Below are 19,932 nucleotides of genomic sequence, written 5' to 3' on the forward strand. Positions count from 1 at the left end.
TTGGGAAAAGGAGGTTGCAAAAAGTATTGAATAAAAGGGGGCCAATAATTGTGGCCAACGTGTTTTAGAGAAAAACATTTATTTCATAAAGTGATTTTTCCCCCCACTTTCAATTCTTTTCTTTCAATGAAAGGTTAGATTTTTGCTAATTTTATGAATTAAATATCAAAAGGATAAACAATGCAGATTTATTTCTACAGTCATCCTTGATCATATTTATCAAGGGTGCCAATAATTCTGACCACAACTGTATATTGTATTTTTTACATTAAATGTGCAAAAGTTCTGATATTATCCTTCGGTTTCATTTTTTACATCACAAAAGCATTTGTTTAAACAGGAAAATGTAGACTTTTTATATCCACTGTGTGTGTGTGTGTGTGTGTGTGTGTGTGTGTGTGTGTGTGTGTGTGTGTGTTTATTTGGAGAGTGGATTTCACACGAGATTAACACTAAGTGACTATTTACAAAGTTAACATTAAATGGAAAGACTCCCGATTCAACCTTAATTTTTGTCTTAACTCATTTAAAATCACTAAATTCGTTCACTAAATGTTATTTTCTCTGTATATAAAGGCAGTTTATTTGGTGTACAAATAAATACTTTGTATTTATATGAAATTCCTGAAATTAAGGTTTGTCAGAATTACTAAACAGTGTCTGAAATGTGAAAGCTCACTTTGTTTTCTAACCATTTGCTAAAAGCTCAGACAATGGGCCTTTGAGGCGACTAAGTCAATGCTAGTTTTTAAATGAAATAGCTTAGCTGGTCAATGTCCTTTCAAATCGACTCATTCATTCACAAATTTGAAATGCCCTCAGTTTGTCGTCTATTTAGGAGTGCACTGTGAGCAGCTGCTCATTTTGAAACAGCAAGACACTTTGTGAAGCTAAAACAGTGCTGACATTTTCCTCCCTGTCTATTTAGTAGGGCTCACAGCGAAATACACTGGATTTCCATTCGAAACTCAGTCCCAGAGGACACGAATGACCTTTACCGGCACTGTACTGTTCTCAGCACTGTATTTACTGCACTACATGCAAACTGGGGAACAGTGGACCTCAAATCCTTTTAAGATTGTTCATGGCTCAGTTTTGAAGGTCTAATTGTAATGGTATTAAGAGGATAAATCAAATAGAGGACAAATTGTGATGGGGGTGGGAATCTACAGAAAACATCTGTTTGGAACAGGTTTAAGGAATAGTGTACCCAAAAAGGACATGATAATGCATGAACGCGTCTGAAGCCATACAATACATTTGTGTGAGCAAATGATTGAAATTTAGTTCCTAATGTACAAGATAATAATGTACAGCCAGTCAGTTATGTTAGGAATAATTGACGAAGGGCCGTTGAATTATTAGAAAATAATGCACTCCCGAGGTGGTAATGCAACCATGACAAGAAGTGTTATTTTCTAATAATTCAATGGACCTGAGTCAATTATTTCACTTATACTAGAGTTAACCCCTCAAGACATTGTTCAGATATTGTATTTCAAGTCATTTGTCAGGTTTTTGTCTTTAAAATGCTCTTGTGTCTAGAACTAATTACTTATGCATCTCATCCTACGCCTCATTTTAGAGCAAGTAACAGAGACTTGAGCCATTGATCGCAGAATAATGCAGTTATCAATGCAGCGAGAGAGAGAGAGAGAGAGAGAGAGAGAGAGAGAGAGATCAAGCGTGTGTTAATTACCTGAGTCTGTGAGTCTCTCTACAGTGTTCAGTAGCAGTGCCTTTACCAACAGCAAAATTGTAAGTTTATCTGCTTCAAGAACATCATCGTCATTACCTCGTTAGTAAGAAATATAATGTAGCTTTTAAGTTGCTAAACTATTTTACTAATAAAATTGTCAGAGCAGCGCTGACAACACGTTTTTGTTCAAGTGTGTGTCCGTACTGTATGTGTGAGGGTTTGAGTGGGAGAGAGAGAGTGGGAGAAAGGGAGTATGTGCTTTCCGTACATAATAAAACGTAATTTTGAGGCAAAAAACATGGAAATAATTTGTTGTTTTTATCCCATTGTTTACTATATTTATTTGCTTGGTCGGTGTCATTGTGGTTGTAGGCTGTAAGGTCCTTTGAAATAACTGAAATCATTTGGCGAAGTGAAAAAAAAAAAAAATCACTTTTTTTTTTTTTTTTAATTCTCTGAGGAAAAACCCTTTACTTATTTTAGGCAGTTTTTCCGTTTTGCATGAAATTTGCAATATATCACGTAGAGTCCCTGCTGTCAAAAAAATTAATAAATAAACAAATAAATAAATACAAATCAAAGCTATTTTGTCAATTTTTTTGTTGGCAAACAAATGCTAATTCAATATTTGGCCATGACCCATAATGACTTGGTCTAAATACCCACTGAACACAAAGTCACATCTGCATGAAATTTGATAGGCATTAATAACAGGATATTTTGGGGACACACATTATTTTTTGTCAAATTCCACCAATAGGGAACAGCACAAATAAAATATCTGTTAACTGAAATTCACAACCATAAATATTCTGTTATGGAAATTGTGGTCATTATCTTCCCTTTTTCAAAGAGCCTGGACCCTGATAATTGCTGCCTGTGGTGATATGCAATTGACATTCATTCATTTGGCAGATGTTTTTTCCCCAAAAAAGCTATGAATATAAATATATTTTATCAGTATGTTCATGCCTTTAGTGTCATGCTCTACCAGTTGAGCTACAGGAAGATTACAAAAATGTGTAAGGCATGTAAAGAACCATGCAAGGGAATATCTCACCATAATCTGAATTTCCCTGTTGCATACTTGAAGGTCATATTCATTGTTGACATACATTCTCTTCAGCGCACAACGCACGCCCTGATGAGTCCTCACCAGAAATACGATAGCAAAACCACCTGTGGAAAGAAAACCAACAGCCTGAAAATCTTTAAACACAGGACAGTTGAGCTACTGAGAGCTCACGTGCACAGAAAGGCAAATCGATCTCATTTGTGATTCAACAAATGTAACAGCACCACAAGGAACACTGGCAACCTTTGTCCAGGGAAATAAGGAGGTATTGAACACTGGTTCCCTTTTGCTATCAGAGCAACTGTCAGTGGACACTAAGTGCATAATCATATTACAGATAGGTTAACCTAATTTTAATTATATTATGTCTGTCAGTAAGAGTAAGTCCAAGTACTCACAAAAAGCCTTTGACTGTGCAAATACAACCCTCTGTCTAAATGGAAAAGACTTGGTGGTGCATCCCAATAACTAATGCTCATACTTGGGATTAATGGTTTAAAGTTCAACAAATAACTCATCACGGACAGTTTGTGCAAGGAATGATACCTCAAATGTGTATGACTCCTATGGAGCATGTGCTATTACTGTTTCAGTTTCTCTTGCACAGTTCACTTCACTGTCGTTTGGATTGTCGTTTAGAGTTACTGCTTATTTAGGGGCCATTTACACGACTAAAAATGGGCTGTTCATTTACATTGGAACAGCATTTTGGGGATCTGAAAAGGAATACTTTTAAAAACGGGTAGCAAAGTGCAAGTTTTTGAAAACAATATTGTCTCTGTCTAAACTACAAAACCTTGAATTTGTGAAAATGGTGACGCCATGCGCATGCGTATTACATCGCCAACTACTGGCAGCATAACACCATGTCTAAACTGGATGCGAGCGGCATGAAGTGATGCGTCAAAAGACAGTAGAACCCATTATAATCAGTGATATTGTCTACACTAAATGCGGCGCGGTGCGACGCAACAAATTCCCGACAGTAAACGGATTCCCCGTTCTATTTCTGATGTAGTCCAAGTTTGTCGCGTTCAGTGTAGACAGCTTTTAGCGGTTGTGGCGCAGAGCGATGCGACGTGACAACGGTCGCGTCTGGTGTAGACACAGTGTAATACAGCGTTTTTAGTCATTTTCACAGATCGGTGTGAACTAAGATCATTTTGACAATGTTGTCGTCTACATGGAAAACACAAAGGAAAAACATTTATGTTTTTAGTGTATAGTTGCCATGTAAACATACCCTTAGACAAATTATTTCATTAGTAATTGAACAATAGGAAAAAATTATATGAATGCAATCCACAAATAAAAGAAAAATATTGATACAAAGTAAATGCTCAAAGTAAATATCATAAGAAAATACATGATTGAATCAGCCAGCCTAACTAGCAACAACCCAAAACAACCTAAAAACTGAAGAGCAAAATGCAAAAAAAATAAATTAAATAAATAAATAAATAAATAAAAACACCTAGTTATGGCCCATTTACAGTTCTGCTCATAAGTTTACCTAGCCCTTACAGAATATTCAAGATGCTAATATTTAAAAAAAAAAAAAAAAAAAAAAAAAAAAATAGAGGGATCATAAAAATTGCATGTTATTTTTTAGTACTGTCCAAAATAAGTGGCTTTACATAACAAATGTTTACATATAATCCATAACAAGACACATGAACCATTTCATAAGTTTACATACCCTTGAATCTTAATACTGTTTGTTGTCTGGATGATCAATAACTGTTTATATGTTTTGTAATAGTTGTTCATGAGTCCCTTGTTTGTCCTGAGCAGTTAAACTGAGCTCTGTTTTTCAGAAAAATCCTCCAGGTCCTGCACATTTATTGGTTTTCTAGCATCTTTTGCATATCTGAGCCCTTTCCCAACAGTGATTGTATGATTTTGAGATTCATCTTTTCGCACTGAGGACAACTGAGCGATTCATACACAACTACTAAAAAAGTTGGAAACATTCACTGATCTCAAGACAGCAACATGATGCATTTTTTATTTTGCTTAAAGATATTATTTTTCATTTAGCACTACCCTTCAGAATCTACCTAAGATGTTTCATTTTGTTTTAGAAGTAGGATTTCCAACCTTGTAGAGGAATGTGAGAGTTGAAATATATTAAGATTCAAACCGGATGATCCTGCCTAATACCTGAGATCTTGTTACAACTCATGGCAAAACCTTTTCCCAAATATATTTTGCATGTATTTTTAGCTGTGCATGTATTTGTGCAGACATTGAATATGAATATTATGGAAACAATACGGCTGACTTTGTTTTAGAAAAAAAGAAGTGGATACGATCAATGCTGCTGTCAATACCAAGTTACACCTGTCATTTTCATAAGAATGAAAGTTATAAAAAAAAAAAAAAAAAAGGTTGAACTGGTTAGTCTACTGCATGTCAGTCAAGTGAAATATTACCTACAGATTAGCAATGCAACAACATCCCTTTTAACATCGGACACTGAAGTTACATTGTGGCAACAAATCCAGGAATCTCACTTTCTTGACTGTCGCAGTGTAAATAGTTACACTGACACAGCAACAGTATGATACGCTGTCAGCTGGGATGAAGCACCATGAGGTCCAACAAAAAGAAAATAAAATGTCACAAATGTCAGTCCAAATGAGCAACTGGACAAGAGGAGCTCTGTCCAGAAACCTGAACACTGTCAAAGGCCTAGTGAGAGTAACAATGTACTTTACTGTCAGAAAATTGTACATGATTTGGTATACATGTTTTTTAGACTTTTGATTTTCAGCTGGTCAGATTGTCCATGAATAGTCATGACCGTACTGAAGTTATTGAGGTTTGGACCTCTAGATTTTTTTATATATAATAAAAGTTGAAAATAAAATTGGCCAATGATAACTGTACTTTGGTTCTGCAAAGACACTGTACAGTGCCAAGATTACAGACTGTCTCATCTGAGCTCTATAACAGCGCTCAACAACCTCAAAATGACTGAGGTGGCAAATCAAATCAAAAAAGTGGCGCTCTAGATGTAATGGTCAAAGATTGGGATGTAAGATTAATATTTTACATTAGAAATATTAAACGAATGATCCAGGGATGCTATCTACTCAACTTTATTCAAATTTTGCCGTTTTGAAATGAAAAACATATCATTTACATGATTCATGTGATGTAATCTGTAATTGTCAATGTGACAAGACAATAAACATTGTCAGATCCATTTTCAGCATATTAGTCATTAGTGTTGGGGAAAGTTACTTTTAAAAGTAATGAAATACAATATTGTTTTACTCCCTTAAAAAGTAACTAAATTCGCTACCTAGTTACTTTTGATGTAAAGTAATGTTATGTTACTATTGCATTTCTTTTTTCTCACCTGGGCTGGGCTTGCTGGTTTGTTTTTTTAATAACAAAAATAAGAAAAACTAAAGTTCTATTTTTGGACCATTTACACTAAAAGTGAAAGGAATAAGCCTCAAACTTTCAGCTGTGCTGCCATTCTGTATTGCAGAAGAATAGGACGCAAGAGAAGAAAGTTCAACACTCTTACTTCAACAATAAAAAAAGAAACAAATGTGATGTTTATCTAAAGTCATTTTTGCTTATTCATATGGTTGAACTGAATCATTAAAGGTCTGCAGCAAAGACACTGGTTAGTAAAGTGAGATTAAATGCATAAAGTATATTTGTGTTATTTAACATATTTAATTATTACATTATTTGCATTTAATTATTTGCATTTCACTGTTTTTATTCATGTTGAGGAATACTGATTTTTTTTTTTGTGCAAGTGAGATGAGTAAATGCATGTTCACATTTAGTCTAGATCTACATCTAGCGTTGCTTTGCTAGTTACCAGAAAAAAGTCATCTGATTACAGAACTCTACCCTACCACCAACACTGTTAAGCCCTGGGTAGGGTATATTTCGTTTTTTTACGCACAGTCGAACACATAGCCTTGGAAAGTATACTTTATTTGACTCGTACGCGTACACAGGCGTTTGACGTATGCGCATTTTTGAGCAATCTCTCGTCACGAGTTACAACCCATGTAAACATCTTTGTATTCTTTCATGCTAGAGTTGTACAAATAAGGGGAATTTATAACCTCTTCGCACAATCTCGTCTATGTAGGCCTCCATCGTCGCTGTAGCTTGCATGTGTTCTGGTCTGTTCTGTTTATGCAGTTTTTCTTTGACTACCTTGTGAATCGACGCCCCCAGGGCACTGTTGCCACCTTGTGGAAAAACTGATTACTGCAAAAAAAATAAAACATTTAATGCGCATGTGACCTGCGCGTACAGGTACGCACGGTTACAAAAAGTTGGCGGTGCGTGTAAAGTACGTCATCTTCTGATGACGCAATTCACGTCGCCCGCTGTAAGCTGACCCTCACGTGCACGTAAAAAGTGAACTATACTTTAGGCTTTAGTCATTAAGGTGGCTTTCACACTGATTAAGATTATAAGATTAAGGTGGTTTTCACACTGGGCTTGTTTGCTGTGGTCTGAGTCCCCCACAGCGTTGGTTTGGTTTCACACTCACTTGATTCTATCGGACCCCAGTGCATTTGTGTTCATCTTACATCATCACAAAAGTGAACGGTGCATAATAGAAAACAAAGCACAGGTCAGTATATTGTGCTTTTTATTATTTGGTGCTATTACACGCATCAGAGTGAACGTCGCATGAAGGCGTCTTTCTGCTGCTTGCAAACAAACTCTTTTTAGGTGATAGCTGAGACAGCCACTCTGATTGCATTCACTATGCGCGATTACACTGCAGGCTCACTCTTGCTCGAATCCTAGGTAAAATCATCACCACTGTCATCCCTTACGTGTTTTGTTGAACTAATGATATTGTCATCGGCTAAAACACATGCGCAGTTTACTTTACTTCCTGAACAAGTATTTTTGTGGGAACCATGATACATCCTTTGATAAACAGAAAGTTTAAAAGAACAGCATTTATTTGAAATAGACATCTTTTGCAACATTATAAATTTCTCTACTGTCACTTTTGATCAATTTAATGAATCCTTGCTATTTTTTTTTTTTTAATTATAATAATATTTTACAGTTTTACTGCATTTTTTTTTTTTTTTTTCAAATTAATGCAGCCTTGCATAAGAGAGTTTAAAAATCGTAATTATTCCAAACTTTTGACCGTGTGTGTGTGTGTGTGTGTGTGTGTGTGTGTGTGTGTTGTATACATATACAGTGCTCAGCGTAAATGAGTACACCCCTTTTGAAAAGTAACATTTTAAACAATATCTCAATGAACACAAAAACAATTTCAAAAATGCTGACAAGACTAAGTTTAATATAACATCTGTTTAACTTATAACATGAAAGTAAAGTTAATAATATAACTTAGATTACACATTTTTCAGTTTTACTCAAATTAGGGTGATGCAAAAATAAGTAAACCCCACTGAAAGTCTCTGGAGCAAAGCTAAATTTTAGACTACAAATGTCTAATTTAACAAGAATTCAACCACATGTGAGTCTAATTATTCATTACACAGGTGTCCAGCCGACAGTTGACAATAAAAGGGTGTTAAAACCCCTTCCCATTTCATGCTGTCAGCAATGGCACCACATGGAAGAGAAATGTCAAAAGACCTGAGAAAGAAAATAATTTCTTTACACCAGAAAGGTGAAGGCTACAAGAAGATCAGCAAAGCTTTACTTATCAGTCAGAATACTGTAGCAAAAGTGCTACAAAAATTTAAAAAAAATGGATCTGCAACCATCTCACAGAGACGTCCAGGTCGTCCACGGAAGTTAACACCTCGACAGGAGCGTCTTCTGATGAGAAGGGTTGAAGAAAATTGGCATGCAAGTTCACTGCAGTTATCTAAAGAAGTAGAAAGCCAAACTGGGGTGACTATTTCCCGTGACACAATACGGCGTACACTGCAGAGGAATGGCATGCATGGGTGCCGTCCACAAAAGAAGCCTCTCCTAAAGCCCAGGCACAAAAAAGCCCGCCTAGAGTTTGCCAGGGCCCATGCTGACAAAGATGAAGACTGCTGGGACTCTATACTCTGGAGTGATGAGACCAAGATAAATGTTTTTGGAACTGATGGCTTCAAAACTGTATGGCATCACAAAGGTGAGGAATACAAAGAAAAATGCATGGTGCCTACAGTGAAACATGGTGGTGGCAGTGTCCTTATGTGGGGCTGCATGAGTGCTGCTGGTGTCGGGGAGCTGCATTTCATTGATGGCATCATGAATTCACAGATGTACTGCTCTATACTGAAAGAGAAGATGCTACCATCACTCCATGCCCTTGGTCGTCATGCACTTTTCCAACATGACAATGATCCTAAAGCTGGATCACGAACAGCTGGTACTGATCCAACTTTTTTAGCGCAGACATAAACGCATATAGGTAGATCCGGGGGCGCATTCCCTTCAAAAACTAAATAAATCCACTGCGTTCTCAGCGGCTCAGATGTCGAGAGTAAAGAACGACTGCTATGTCCATTCTTATATTCAATAAAAAAAACGCCTCAGTTGCTTAATAGACACACTGCCAAGACACATTTAAGTTCAAACACCATGTAAAAGTGAATTTTGCATCTGATGTCCCCTTTAAAGGGTTAGTTCACCCAAAAATTCTGTCATTTATTACTCACCCTCATGTTGTTCCACACCCGTAAGAACACAAATGAAGATCTTTTTGAGGAAATCTGAGAGATTTCTGTCCCTCCATTGACAGCTACACAACTGACACTTTGACACTTCAAAAAATTCATAAAGAGATTGTAAAACTAATCCATATGAATTGAGTGGTTTAGTCCAATTTTTCTGAAGAGACTTAATTGCTTTGATGAACAGACTGAATTTAGGCTTTTATTCACATATAAACATTCATCATCTCACACATCAGTTGTAGTAAACGGAAGCTCAAGCATGTTCGCTTGACGTGCAAGAACCAAGCAAGTTCGGTTGAGCTTCTGTTTATGTTCACTGATCAATGTTTATATCTAAAAGCCTAAATTCAATCTGTTCATCATATAAAGTGATAGTGTCTCTTTAGAAAATTTCGACTAAACCACTCAATTCATATGGATTAGTTTTATGATCTCTTTATGAACTTTTTGAAACATCATAGTGGTAGTCACGTAGCTGTCAATGGAGGGAATATCTTTTAAAATATCTCTTATATTCATCTTTATTATTTAAAATATATTAATTTATTATTTAAAATATCTTAATTGAACGAAAGTCTTACAGGTTTGGAACAACATGAGGGTGAGTAATTAATGACAGAATTTTCATTTTTGGGAGAAGTATCCCTTTAAGAGAGCACAAACAGTTTCATATAAACCGGGACGTATAAATCAGGACACAGGTTGTTCAACCTGCTGCCAAAAGCTGATTAAATCAAATGCTCTGTGAAATAGTGTATGCACACATACAGTACACAGCTCCGCACACACTCTGATCCCTGCATCCATCCATGTTGTTCTTTTGTACGGGAGAGCTGCTTCAGTCTGCATTCAGATAAACACACGGAAAATGGCAATTACTTCAAAAATAACAAACCACGCCTGTGTCCTCACCGCAAAACACGCAAGCAGCACACACACAGTGCCTTCGGATGAGGTGTGGTGTAGTCGTAAGTAAACTGAGAATGTGATTATGTAAGGGTCTATAAATATCACCCCACTATCTTGTTTATGCTGCTTACAAAGAGTCTAATAGGCTAGACTGAGAAGCTTACTGTACTCAAAACTGCAGCATCTTAAAGGAATACTCCACGTTAGACTCTCAAACGTTACACGTGTTGGCATGAGACTGCAAATTTATATCCAATCTTTCAACTTCTGCAGTGCAGAGCTAAAAAGTAATGGTTTATGTGTGAGAAATGGACATGGCATGGACGTAACTCATGTCAAGATACCAGTACACTAGTACTTTACAGTAACTGCAGCCTAATAGAACCTTCGCTGTCTTTTATTTTATCAATATTAATCAATGACAAGAAAAAACGACAAATATTCGCTTCTCACAATTCATTTCTTCGTTACTGATTTCTTGAAGAGGAAAAGCTTGAAGCTATGTTTACTTAATTGACAAACACCATATTTTATTGTTTCATTTGTTAATATTTATATTAATTTGACTTTAAATAAAGCAGTAGAGTTTGTTCAAGTATATTGGTTTATGCTGTAGTAACAACATTGGTATAAAGAAAGTATTTTCAGGGTCAACGACAACTTTTTTTTTTTTTTTTTTTCAAAAATACATTACAAATGTAATTAATCCATACAATGACTTAAACACGCCCTATGATGAGTATGTTTTATTTCTGGATTAAAAATTCTATTTTTTAGGGGAATAATGTCAAAAACTGTACTGAAAACAGTCTAGAAGAACACAATACAAAAGTTGTGTATATAGTATATATATTAAAGTAGTTTGACATATTGGAAGTTGTCACTCCCAAAACAGTTCATGATATTTATGAATTAATAACTCTTTAAACTTAATAACCTTTTTTAAAAAATAATGATTAAGATGTGAACACATTCATCAATGTGTCAGGAAAATGTTATTACTTTTTACTTGTGATGGTTACATTACAAGACATTTTTAGAGTAACTAAACTGAAATGTTTCTTGAAAATGGTATGAAACCAACTAGAATATAAAGTACACACACAAACACAGGTATTACATCAGTAACCTATAATAAGACATTAAAGGGTTAGTTCACCCAAAAATGAAAATCCTGTCATTAATTACTCACCCTCATGTCGTTCCACACCCGTAAGACCTTTGTTCATCTTTGGAACACAAATTAAAATGTTTTTGATAAAATCTGATGGCTCAGTGAGGCCTGCATTGACAGCAAGATAATGAACACTTTCAGATGCCCAGAAAGCTGCTAAAGACATATTTAAAACAGTTCATGTGACTACAGAGATTCAACCTTAATGTTATGAAGCGACAAGAATACTTTTTGTGTGCCAAAAAAAAACAAAAAATTACTTTATTCAACAATATCTAGTGATGGGCAATTTCAAAACACTGCTTCATGAAGCTTTACAAATCTTTTGTTTCAAATTAGTGATTTGGAGCGTGTATCAAACTGCCAAAGTCACGCCCCCCCAGTGGTGAACCATTGAAATTTCGAAACACTTATGATGTAACAAAGCCTCGTTTACTAAAATCACGTGACTTTGGCAGTTTGATACACGCTCCGAACCACTGATTCAAAACAAAAGATTCGTTAAGCACAAAAAGTATTCTCGTCGCTTCATAACATTAAGGTTGAATCTCTGTAGTCACATGAACTGTTTTAAATATGTCTTTAGTAGCTTTCTGGGCATCTGAAAGTGTTAATTATCTTGCTGTCAATGGAGGCCTCACTGAGCCATTGGATTTCATCAAAAATATCTTAATTTGTGTTCCGAAGATGAACGAAGGTCTTACGGGTGTGGAACGACATGAGGGTGAGTAATTAATGACAGAATTAAAATTTTTGGCTGAACTAACCCTTTAATGCACCTATGAAAGTAGTTCCCCACCTCTAAAAGATGACAAATTATAAATAACAAAAGACAAATAACTAAGTACAGTAACTACAACTATCAAAAGGCTGAGAAAACAGCCCATTTCCTTGAAAACATGATCTGTGCCTGTTTCTGTGCCATCTCTATTGTGATGTGAACCCTGTGTCCCAGCATGCACTACTCAGGTTTCTTCACAGTGTGTCTCATATGTCATTTCTGTATTGTGCTGTTTTACAGAGGTACAGATATAAAATTACATGTTTCTAATTCTCAAGGGCAAATGATGAAATTGAACAATGCTTGGAGACATTTCTCTCTACTGATTTGAAATCCAATTTTTTGAGGAGGCACTGCCTCTCATGCCTCCTCAGAGAGAAAACACCCCTGGCTTAAAGGTGATGTAAGTTTCTTATGTTAAAATACATTCTCTTAATCCAGTTTATTGTTCATTGACTACTGTTAGTATGCCATTCATCGGTTTATCTCACCTCAAAGTGTAAACATTGAACCTCCCAGGCACCATCAAAACATTGAGATCCACCAGTCTCTTTCCAGCTCAACTGAGAGTTTTGGGGCGTGGATACTGTAGCAGGCGGAGCCAGAGAGTATTCTCTGTTTTCTAAATATTCTTTATTTTTGCAATACCGCAAAGTGCCAAAAGTGTCGCAAAAACTAAATACTTCACCTTTAACTTAATGGAAGTAAATCAAACACAACAGAAACAATACAAACAGACACACACAAACAAAAACACACACAGACAGTGACTCAGGACTATGCTAAATTTAAACAGCTTTGTTGGAGAGGAGGTATCCTTTCCTTTCACCCTCCATATCTCATTTCCTGTCGTTCCTCTTGTGTGTGTTCGAAATCTCCTCGCAGGAGGTTGAAGCAGGCAGAACTGGCAGCATAACTATGACTCATACATTCAGCATTGACTCGCACACTCCCACCAAAACACTGTAGACCTGCATGTGTAGCACTGAGCCAACCATTATAAAAACCTTGCGTATATCCTACTGACCTTGAGTCCTCAAACATACAACTATGAGAAAGCAAAAGCTTCTAGCTAGTAGCTACACTAGCTTGATTTCACACGTTGTTGTGGTTACAATTAAATTAATTACAAAAGGTAATTTTCAAGGTTTGCCACCAGGGGCACTGTATCTTGCTTTAGCATAACAGTATTCTACAGTTTTCTCTTTCTTCTAATTTCATGGGGACGAAACAGTCTGAAGAGAACCTTTATGAGCAAGTTAGTTAAGGTTCTAGGGATGCACCGATAACAGTATTGGTATCGGGCTCGATACCAAGCTCCTGTACTTGTACTCGTACTCGTAAAAATACCCCCGATACCAAAGACCGATACCTCACGTGACATAACTGACAGAATTTTCCGTGCACAGAGAAACCGGCGGCAGCAGCATAAACAATGTCAGCCTCAGAGGTGTGGAAATACTTCAAAATTAATGAGGACAACACACACATTGCGAACTGCATGCTTTCAATCACAATTCGTTATCGATTAGTGAAGGCGGGATAGGCGGAATCGCGCTGAATGACACAGACCAGAAGCGCTCTCTCTCGCACGCACTCTCGCTTTCTTGCGCGCGATCCCAGTTCTCTCAGACAGCGCGCGATCAGCGATCAGTTCAAATGCACACATAGTTGTCAAAATGTCCATCTTGTGGAGTATCTCACGTAAATACAGTCGGTTATGGCTTAAGTGGACGTAAACATTTGGGTGAAAACAGGATGTGTGTCAGTGTCCATGGATTCGGTCTTAAAGGGACCATAGCCTATATTTGTCATTAATGTTAATAAAACAACAAAATATGTTAAATAAATGTATACATGGTAAATAAACCTACTGTATCTGAAATACAATTTTATTTAATTTGTATCTCTATAGTATTTGTTGTATTGTTTGTAATTTGTTTGTAAATTTCTTTTTTTATATAACAACAATTATATATATTGGTAATTATTGGACACTGAACTTCTTGTTCTTTAAGTTTGTGACAAGAACATAAAAATTATTACTTTTTTCATTAGTGTAATAATGAAGAAGCTGTCCTACATTCATTAGTCTCACTGTGTTGTGCTTGGAAAACTACAACATCAAAAAAATAAAAGAGAGAGAGAGAGAGAGAGAGAGAGAGAGAGAAAAATTAATAAATGTATAGGCATCGGTATCGGTATCGGCGAGTACTAGAAAAAAAAAAGTATCGGTACTCGTACTAGTTCATACTTAAGCTGCACAATTTGGGAGGGTGGAATCCAGGTTTGCTGTGCTTCTTTGTATGGCTGCACAAATTTGCCAAAAAATTTGTGATTATATATATAAATATGGCTATAAAATAATAATGATAATTGTTTAAAGGTAATTTTTGATGACTGAAATCACAAGAGTTTACTGGTATTTTGGTGCTGTGTGTGAATTGTATCTTAAAGGGTTAGTTCAACCAAAAATTAACCCAAAATTATTTTAAAATGATAAAATGTTGTCGCTTATGTGAATAGCATATATGGTGTTTTTACCAGAAAAGTCAGTTTGGTAATTTTATTAGTTTATAATTTACCAGTATAATGTGTGAAATGGGCTACTGATTCATCCAATGGACTATTTCTATTAAGAAAGGCTAAACCCAGCTAGACTAAATAGACTACTAGACTAACCCAACTAAAACCAACAGAACCCACTAACACGGTAAGGAAGAAACAAAACACACCAGAACACACTGAGCATGACAGCTGAGGGCCGACAGATGGCGGCCATTAGAAACATTAATGAATAAATCAGTTGTTGACCATCTATTATTCACAAACACACATACACACACAGTCCCACTGAACAATCAGAATGAGGCAAAGACGCTCTCCTAGGGCAGTCTGATGTCTACTCAATGACAAAAACATCAACGATGACCCCAGAGCCTCGAACAGAACCAAGACATTTGCTAAATCCCAAGTTGCCAACTTATACTATGCCCTAAAAGTATGAAAGTACATACATTTTGATTACGAAAGTTTTGGGACATACTACCACATCATAATTGTGTCTTTAACGAACCACTCCGTTGCATAGTCAAGTCAAGTCAAATTTATTTGTATAGTGCTTTTCACAAAACACATCGTTTCAAAGGAGCATTCAAAAGGACTCAAAAAGACTTAAACAAATCATTTCAAATCATAAGGTTGCGCTACATATAATCCTTATCCATCGGTTTGAATGAGCTGTTCGTGTTTCCTTCATGTTCTCATGTTCAGACTTCAAGAGAATACGCAATGCTTGGTATTTTAATGTGACGTGATATGACAAAAATATCTATGGCAAGAGCTCTTTTCAGTCGCTGCATTCTTTTCCTTGTGATTTTTTTTTCTCCTTTGTTTTCCACTGTAACAGTATAAAAAAAGACAGCATATACTGTGCATTTGTGGTCTGCTCTCCCGATTTAATTTACAATATATCCCATTAATAATTCACTGAAATGCACTAAGAATCTCTCGTTTTTCTTCCCAAATCCTCACGTCTCTTTCCAGGTTTGTTTTCACACGGATGCTTCAAAATATAATTGTCTCCCCTTTTCACTTCTAATCCCTATTAGCAGCGTTTACTGGAATGTTTCTAAAGCAGGTAAATATAATATTTGTTGTCTGGCACAATGACGGAATGCTTTTACACTTTTAAATGTCCTTTTAATGTTTGATGGTTGAAGGGTGAGCAGAATAATGTCATCTCATCATACCCAGTTTTTGAAAATGCTTACTGTGTTCATAGAGCGAACCTTTCGCTGATTGTTTACAGTTTAACCAAAGTTACTCTTATAATTCGCACAAATTGTCATGGGACGTAGGAAAGAGGTGGATAGTTTACATTTTTTTCCTGTTATAACAATCAAGCAGTTGAGATTTGCTATATACACATCGCTTAACATGAGTGTACTGTATGTATCCAGGGAAGGTTGGATATACTTATAGTAGTTGTATAACTTATTAATAAAATTAGCATTGTTACATGCATACTCTCATCGTAAACTTGACGATTTTTACCCAGCTTTGCACTGTGCAGTGTCGGTAATGAACAATGTGTACTCTTTCTTTGTGTACCTGCACCCAAATATCTCCATTTATTTGTCAGCCAATTTTTGACAATTTGACTGAGGGGTGGTGCCAAAATCAAAAGTGCATTATGGGTGTTGAGGTTTTTTTTGGTAAAAATGGAATGCCACAGCCCCTTTTCTCATGTTTTTTGTCATGTAGCACCAATTTAATGTTTTTACTACTGCATACACAGCCAAGTATTATTTAAAGCCCATCTTGCCAGCAGGTAATTACCTCTTTAATTTAATTTACACAATTCTTAACAATTGCTCCTACCGCATTGGAGGGAAAAGTAGTAGCATGATGATCTGCCAGTCATGAGTCTTTCATGCATGAAACTCATTTTTTATTTTTTTTTCATAATGATACATTTGATGGCCAAATGTATATTTATAAATTTTACAATGTTGTTGCAGATGAAATATAACACTGATAACATTTTACCAAAACCCTTTATCTAAAACTCTCTACTTAACCATTGGTCTCGCATATTCGCCATGTTTGTAGTTTTTAACACTTTTTATTAATGTTTGTAGTTCTGAACCAAATCCTCCTCCAATGGATTGTGGGCAATATAGCTTTTAGAGTGGTCATGGATCTGCATTTTAAATTTTCACCGGAAATAGTAGACCATCCGGGTACCTTTGGGATCCATCATATAATTTGGGACACGCTAATTCTAATTTTGAACACTAGTCAAGGCGAATAGTACATGAATTGGGATGCAGCAACTGAAATTGCAACAAATTCTAGATCCGAATAGATTCAACTGACATCATGATGTTTAAAGGGATAGTTCACCCAAAAATTAAAATTCTGTCATCATCCAGTTGAAAAAAAACACCATATGCTAGTTAGGTATGCTTTGAAGTATGGCAGCTGGTCCTTAGTTGGTCCTTAGCTGGTCATGAGCTGGTTTAAGCTGGTCAAGTGCTCATCCTAAGATGGTCCTAAGCAACTGCCTCCAGCTCAAGACCAGCTTAAACCAGCTCATGACCAACTAAGGACCAGCAAAAAACAGCTCAAAGCAGCTGCCATACTTCAAAACACACCTAACCAGCATATGCTGTTTTTTTTTCAACAGGGCATTTACTCACCCCCAAGTTGTTATAAACTTGTATAAATTTATTTTATCTGCTGAACACAAAAGAAGATATTTTAAAGAATATGGGTACCAAACAGTTTATGGGCCTCATTGACTTCCATAGAATGGAAAAAATGCTATGGAAGTCAACAAAAATCTTTTGTGTTCAGCAGAAGAAAGAAACTCATACAGGTTTGGAACAACTTGAGGGTAACTTGAAGTAAGCAGTGTTTAGTTATATTGGAAATAAACATATCTATTTTGCCTATTTATTTAATTTTATTTGTTATTTTGCAACTTATGGCAGTAAGATCAAATAATAAAAAGGATATTTGTGAAAAATTGCAGATGATATGGCTTCTGGTTTGTTCTTCTCAGCTGATCTTCTGTTTATATTGAGATGATCGAGCACATTGTGCGGTGTAATTTGTATATTGTGCACAGTATACATACTGCATACTACATTCTTTCAAAGATAGTAGGTTGTATACCAATGGGAACATACCCTGCGCATGTGTATGCCCTCTTTGGTAGTGTAGCACACACGTTATTAGTGTATCAAATAACATCACAAACATTCCTAAGGTCACAAAAATGCTAATCCATCTAGCAAAGCAACTGTCTCCGATCCAGCCCATGTGTCATGGGCGACACTCACAGCTGTTGACATTCAGCCATCCTGTTTAATTTAAGATCTGCCTGCAGTAAAGATCATGTAACACACGAAGCATGTGCTGCAGTCATACACACAAACTCTCAGTGTTATGTAATTAAATACGCCAGGCCTTCATTTCAATGTCTTCAGTGTGTTAATCCAATTTGCTTCAATCCACTTTTATAGTTCATCGACACTTAACCGCTGAGCTTCCCATAATGAAGCTGTTGAAGTCAAGCATCATTGCAGAGTTTACTGCTTTGTGGGTAATTATTCTAAAATGAGCCTGCAGTGTTGACTGGACAATTATCTCCTAAATACTATATTTAGCTAATTCACGTTTTTAATTTTCAGTTCATACACGTTTTGACTGCATGGGTGAGTGTTTGATGACAGAATTTTTATTTTTGGGTCAACTATCCAATGTTTTGACACAGAGTCACAGTGTTTACACTTAACTTACCGATGGATTATTCAACGTGCTCTCAATAGAGAACTATATTTACACTGCGGTGGCCAAGTCGTATGAATTCTTACATTCATTTGAAGGTTTTTGTACAATCTGCTTATGCCCCACTGACGGTTTGACACATTGGCTTTATATGGTTTTCAAAATAAGTTTTAGTTTAATAACTAAGAAATGTCACGTGGCGTAACCAAGTTAAAGTAATAAAATATTGTCTGTACACCTTGAATGCATGTGATTGATCTTAATCATTATCAAAATAGTTTTTAAATATGTATTTTCAAGGTTAAAAAGTACTTTTTTCCAAACAAACATCATATTATTCATTCAAGTTTTTGAGAAGTTGCACCACATGACATTTTACTTTATTTTAATTTTACTGAACTAACCTTCAAATGATCTGATACTTTGAGATTCACCCAAAAATAAACATTCTGTCATCAATTACTCACCCTCATGTTGTTCCAAACCCATAAGACTTTTGTTTATCTTCGGAACATAAGATATTTTTACAACACAATCTCATGGCAATTCGTAAATATTTTATGTTTTTGGTGAGTTGGTAGCTAAGGGTACGTTTACACAACAACGATATACAAAAAAACTTTTCTTTGTATAGATGACAAAGCTTTAAAAACGATCCCCATTCACACAGATCCGCGAAAACAACTAAAAACGTTGTATTATGCATGCCAGGCCAGTAGTTGGCGATGTCACTTCGAAAAGAAAGACTGCGCGCCTGCACACATACGCATTCTTTTACAGAGCACTACAGCACTCGCACCAAATGCGCATGCCTGACTAAACACGTATTATGTGCATGCCATCACCGTTTTCACAGATAAGCGTTTTGGTTGTTTACACAGAGTTGATAACGGTATCTCTTTCAAAAACTTGCACTTTGAAACCAGTTTTCAAAAGTTTGCATTTTCAGGCCCCCAAAACACAGTAAAACTCATAAAAAGTTTTCCATTTTTAGTTGAAAATGGTGTTGTGTAAACAGCCCCTAATTAGTATGATCTCATTCATTCGTTTTCGTACGATCTGCTTATGCCGCACTGACGGCCATGTTTAGGGGTGGACCTTCATGCTTGCTTTTCTTCTTCATGCTTACGTTTCACATTGTACAAATTCATCAGAAATTAGTTGAAAATTAGTTACCACCTTGTAAATTAGTTACATTAGCTACATGAGATCATTTTGCATTTTTAATATTTAACACGTGGCAATCATAGCAATTCACAACAATTTTTACGCTTTGGCAAATTGGTGGCTATACATATAAATTTGTACATGCATTTCATACAAAATTGCCACCTCATTAAA

At 36.0% G+C, this 19,932-nt stretch overlaps 1 protein-coding gene across 16 annotated transcripts in view; it reads right to left on the reverse strand.

Moving 5' to 3' along the window:
• Positions 1-19,932, reverse strand: part of aak1a (AP2 associated kinase 1a) — a 77,266-nt gene that overhangs the window by 48,499 nt on the left and 8,835 nt on the right. For all 16 annotated transcript variants that reach the window (XR_007931246.1, XM_051903100.1, XM_051903101.1 and 13 more), the window contains exon 2: positions 2,760-2,878. Coding sequence is in view for 15 of the 16 variants with exons in the window: in XM_051903100.1 (XP_051759060.1) it covers positions 2,760-2,878 (119 nt within the window). In the remaining variant the exon portion in view is untranslated. The remainder of the gene's footprint in view (positions 1-2,759; positions 2,879-19,932) is intronic.

Source organism: Ctenopharyngodon idella, chromosome 8 (genome assembly GCF_019924925.1).
Source record: "Ctenopharyngodon idella isolate HZGC_01 chromosome 8, HZGC01, whole genome shotgun sequence".
NCBI classification, from domain to species: domain Eukaryota; kingdom Metazoa; phylum Chordata; class Actinopteri; order Cypriniformes; family Xenocyprididae; genus Ctenopharyngodon; species Ctenopharyngodon idella.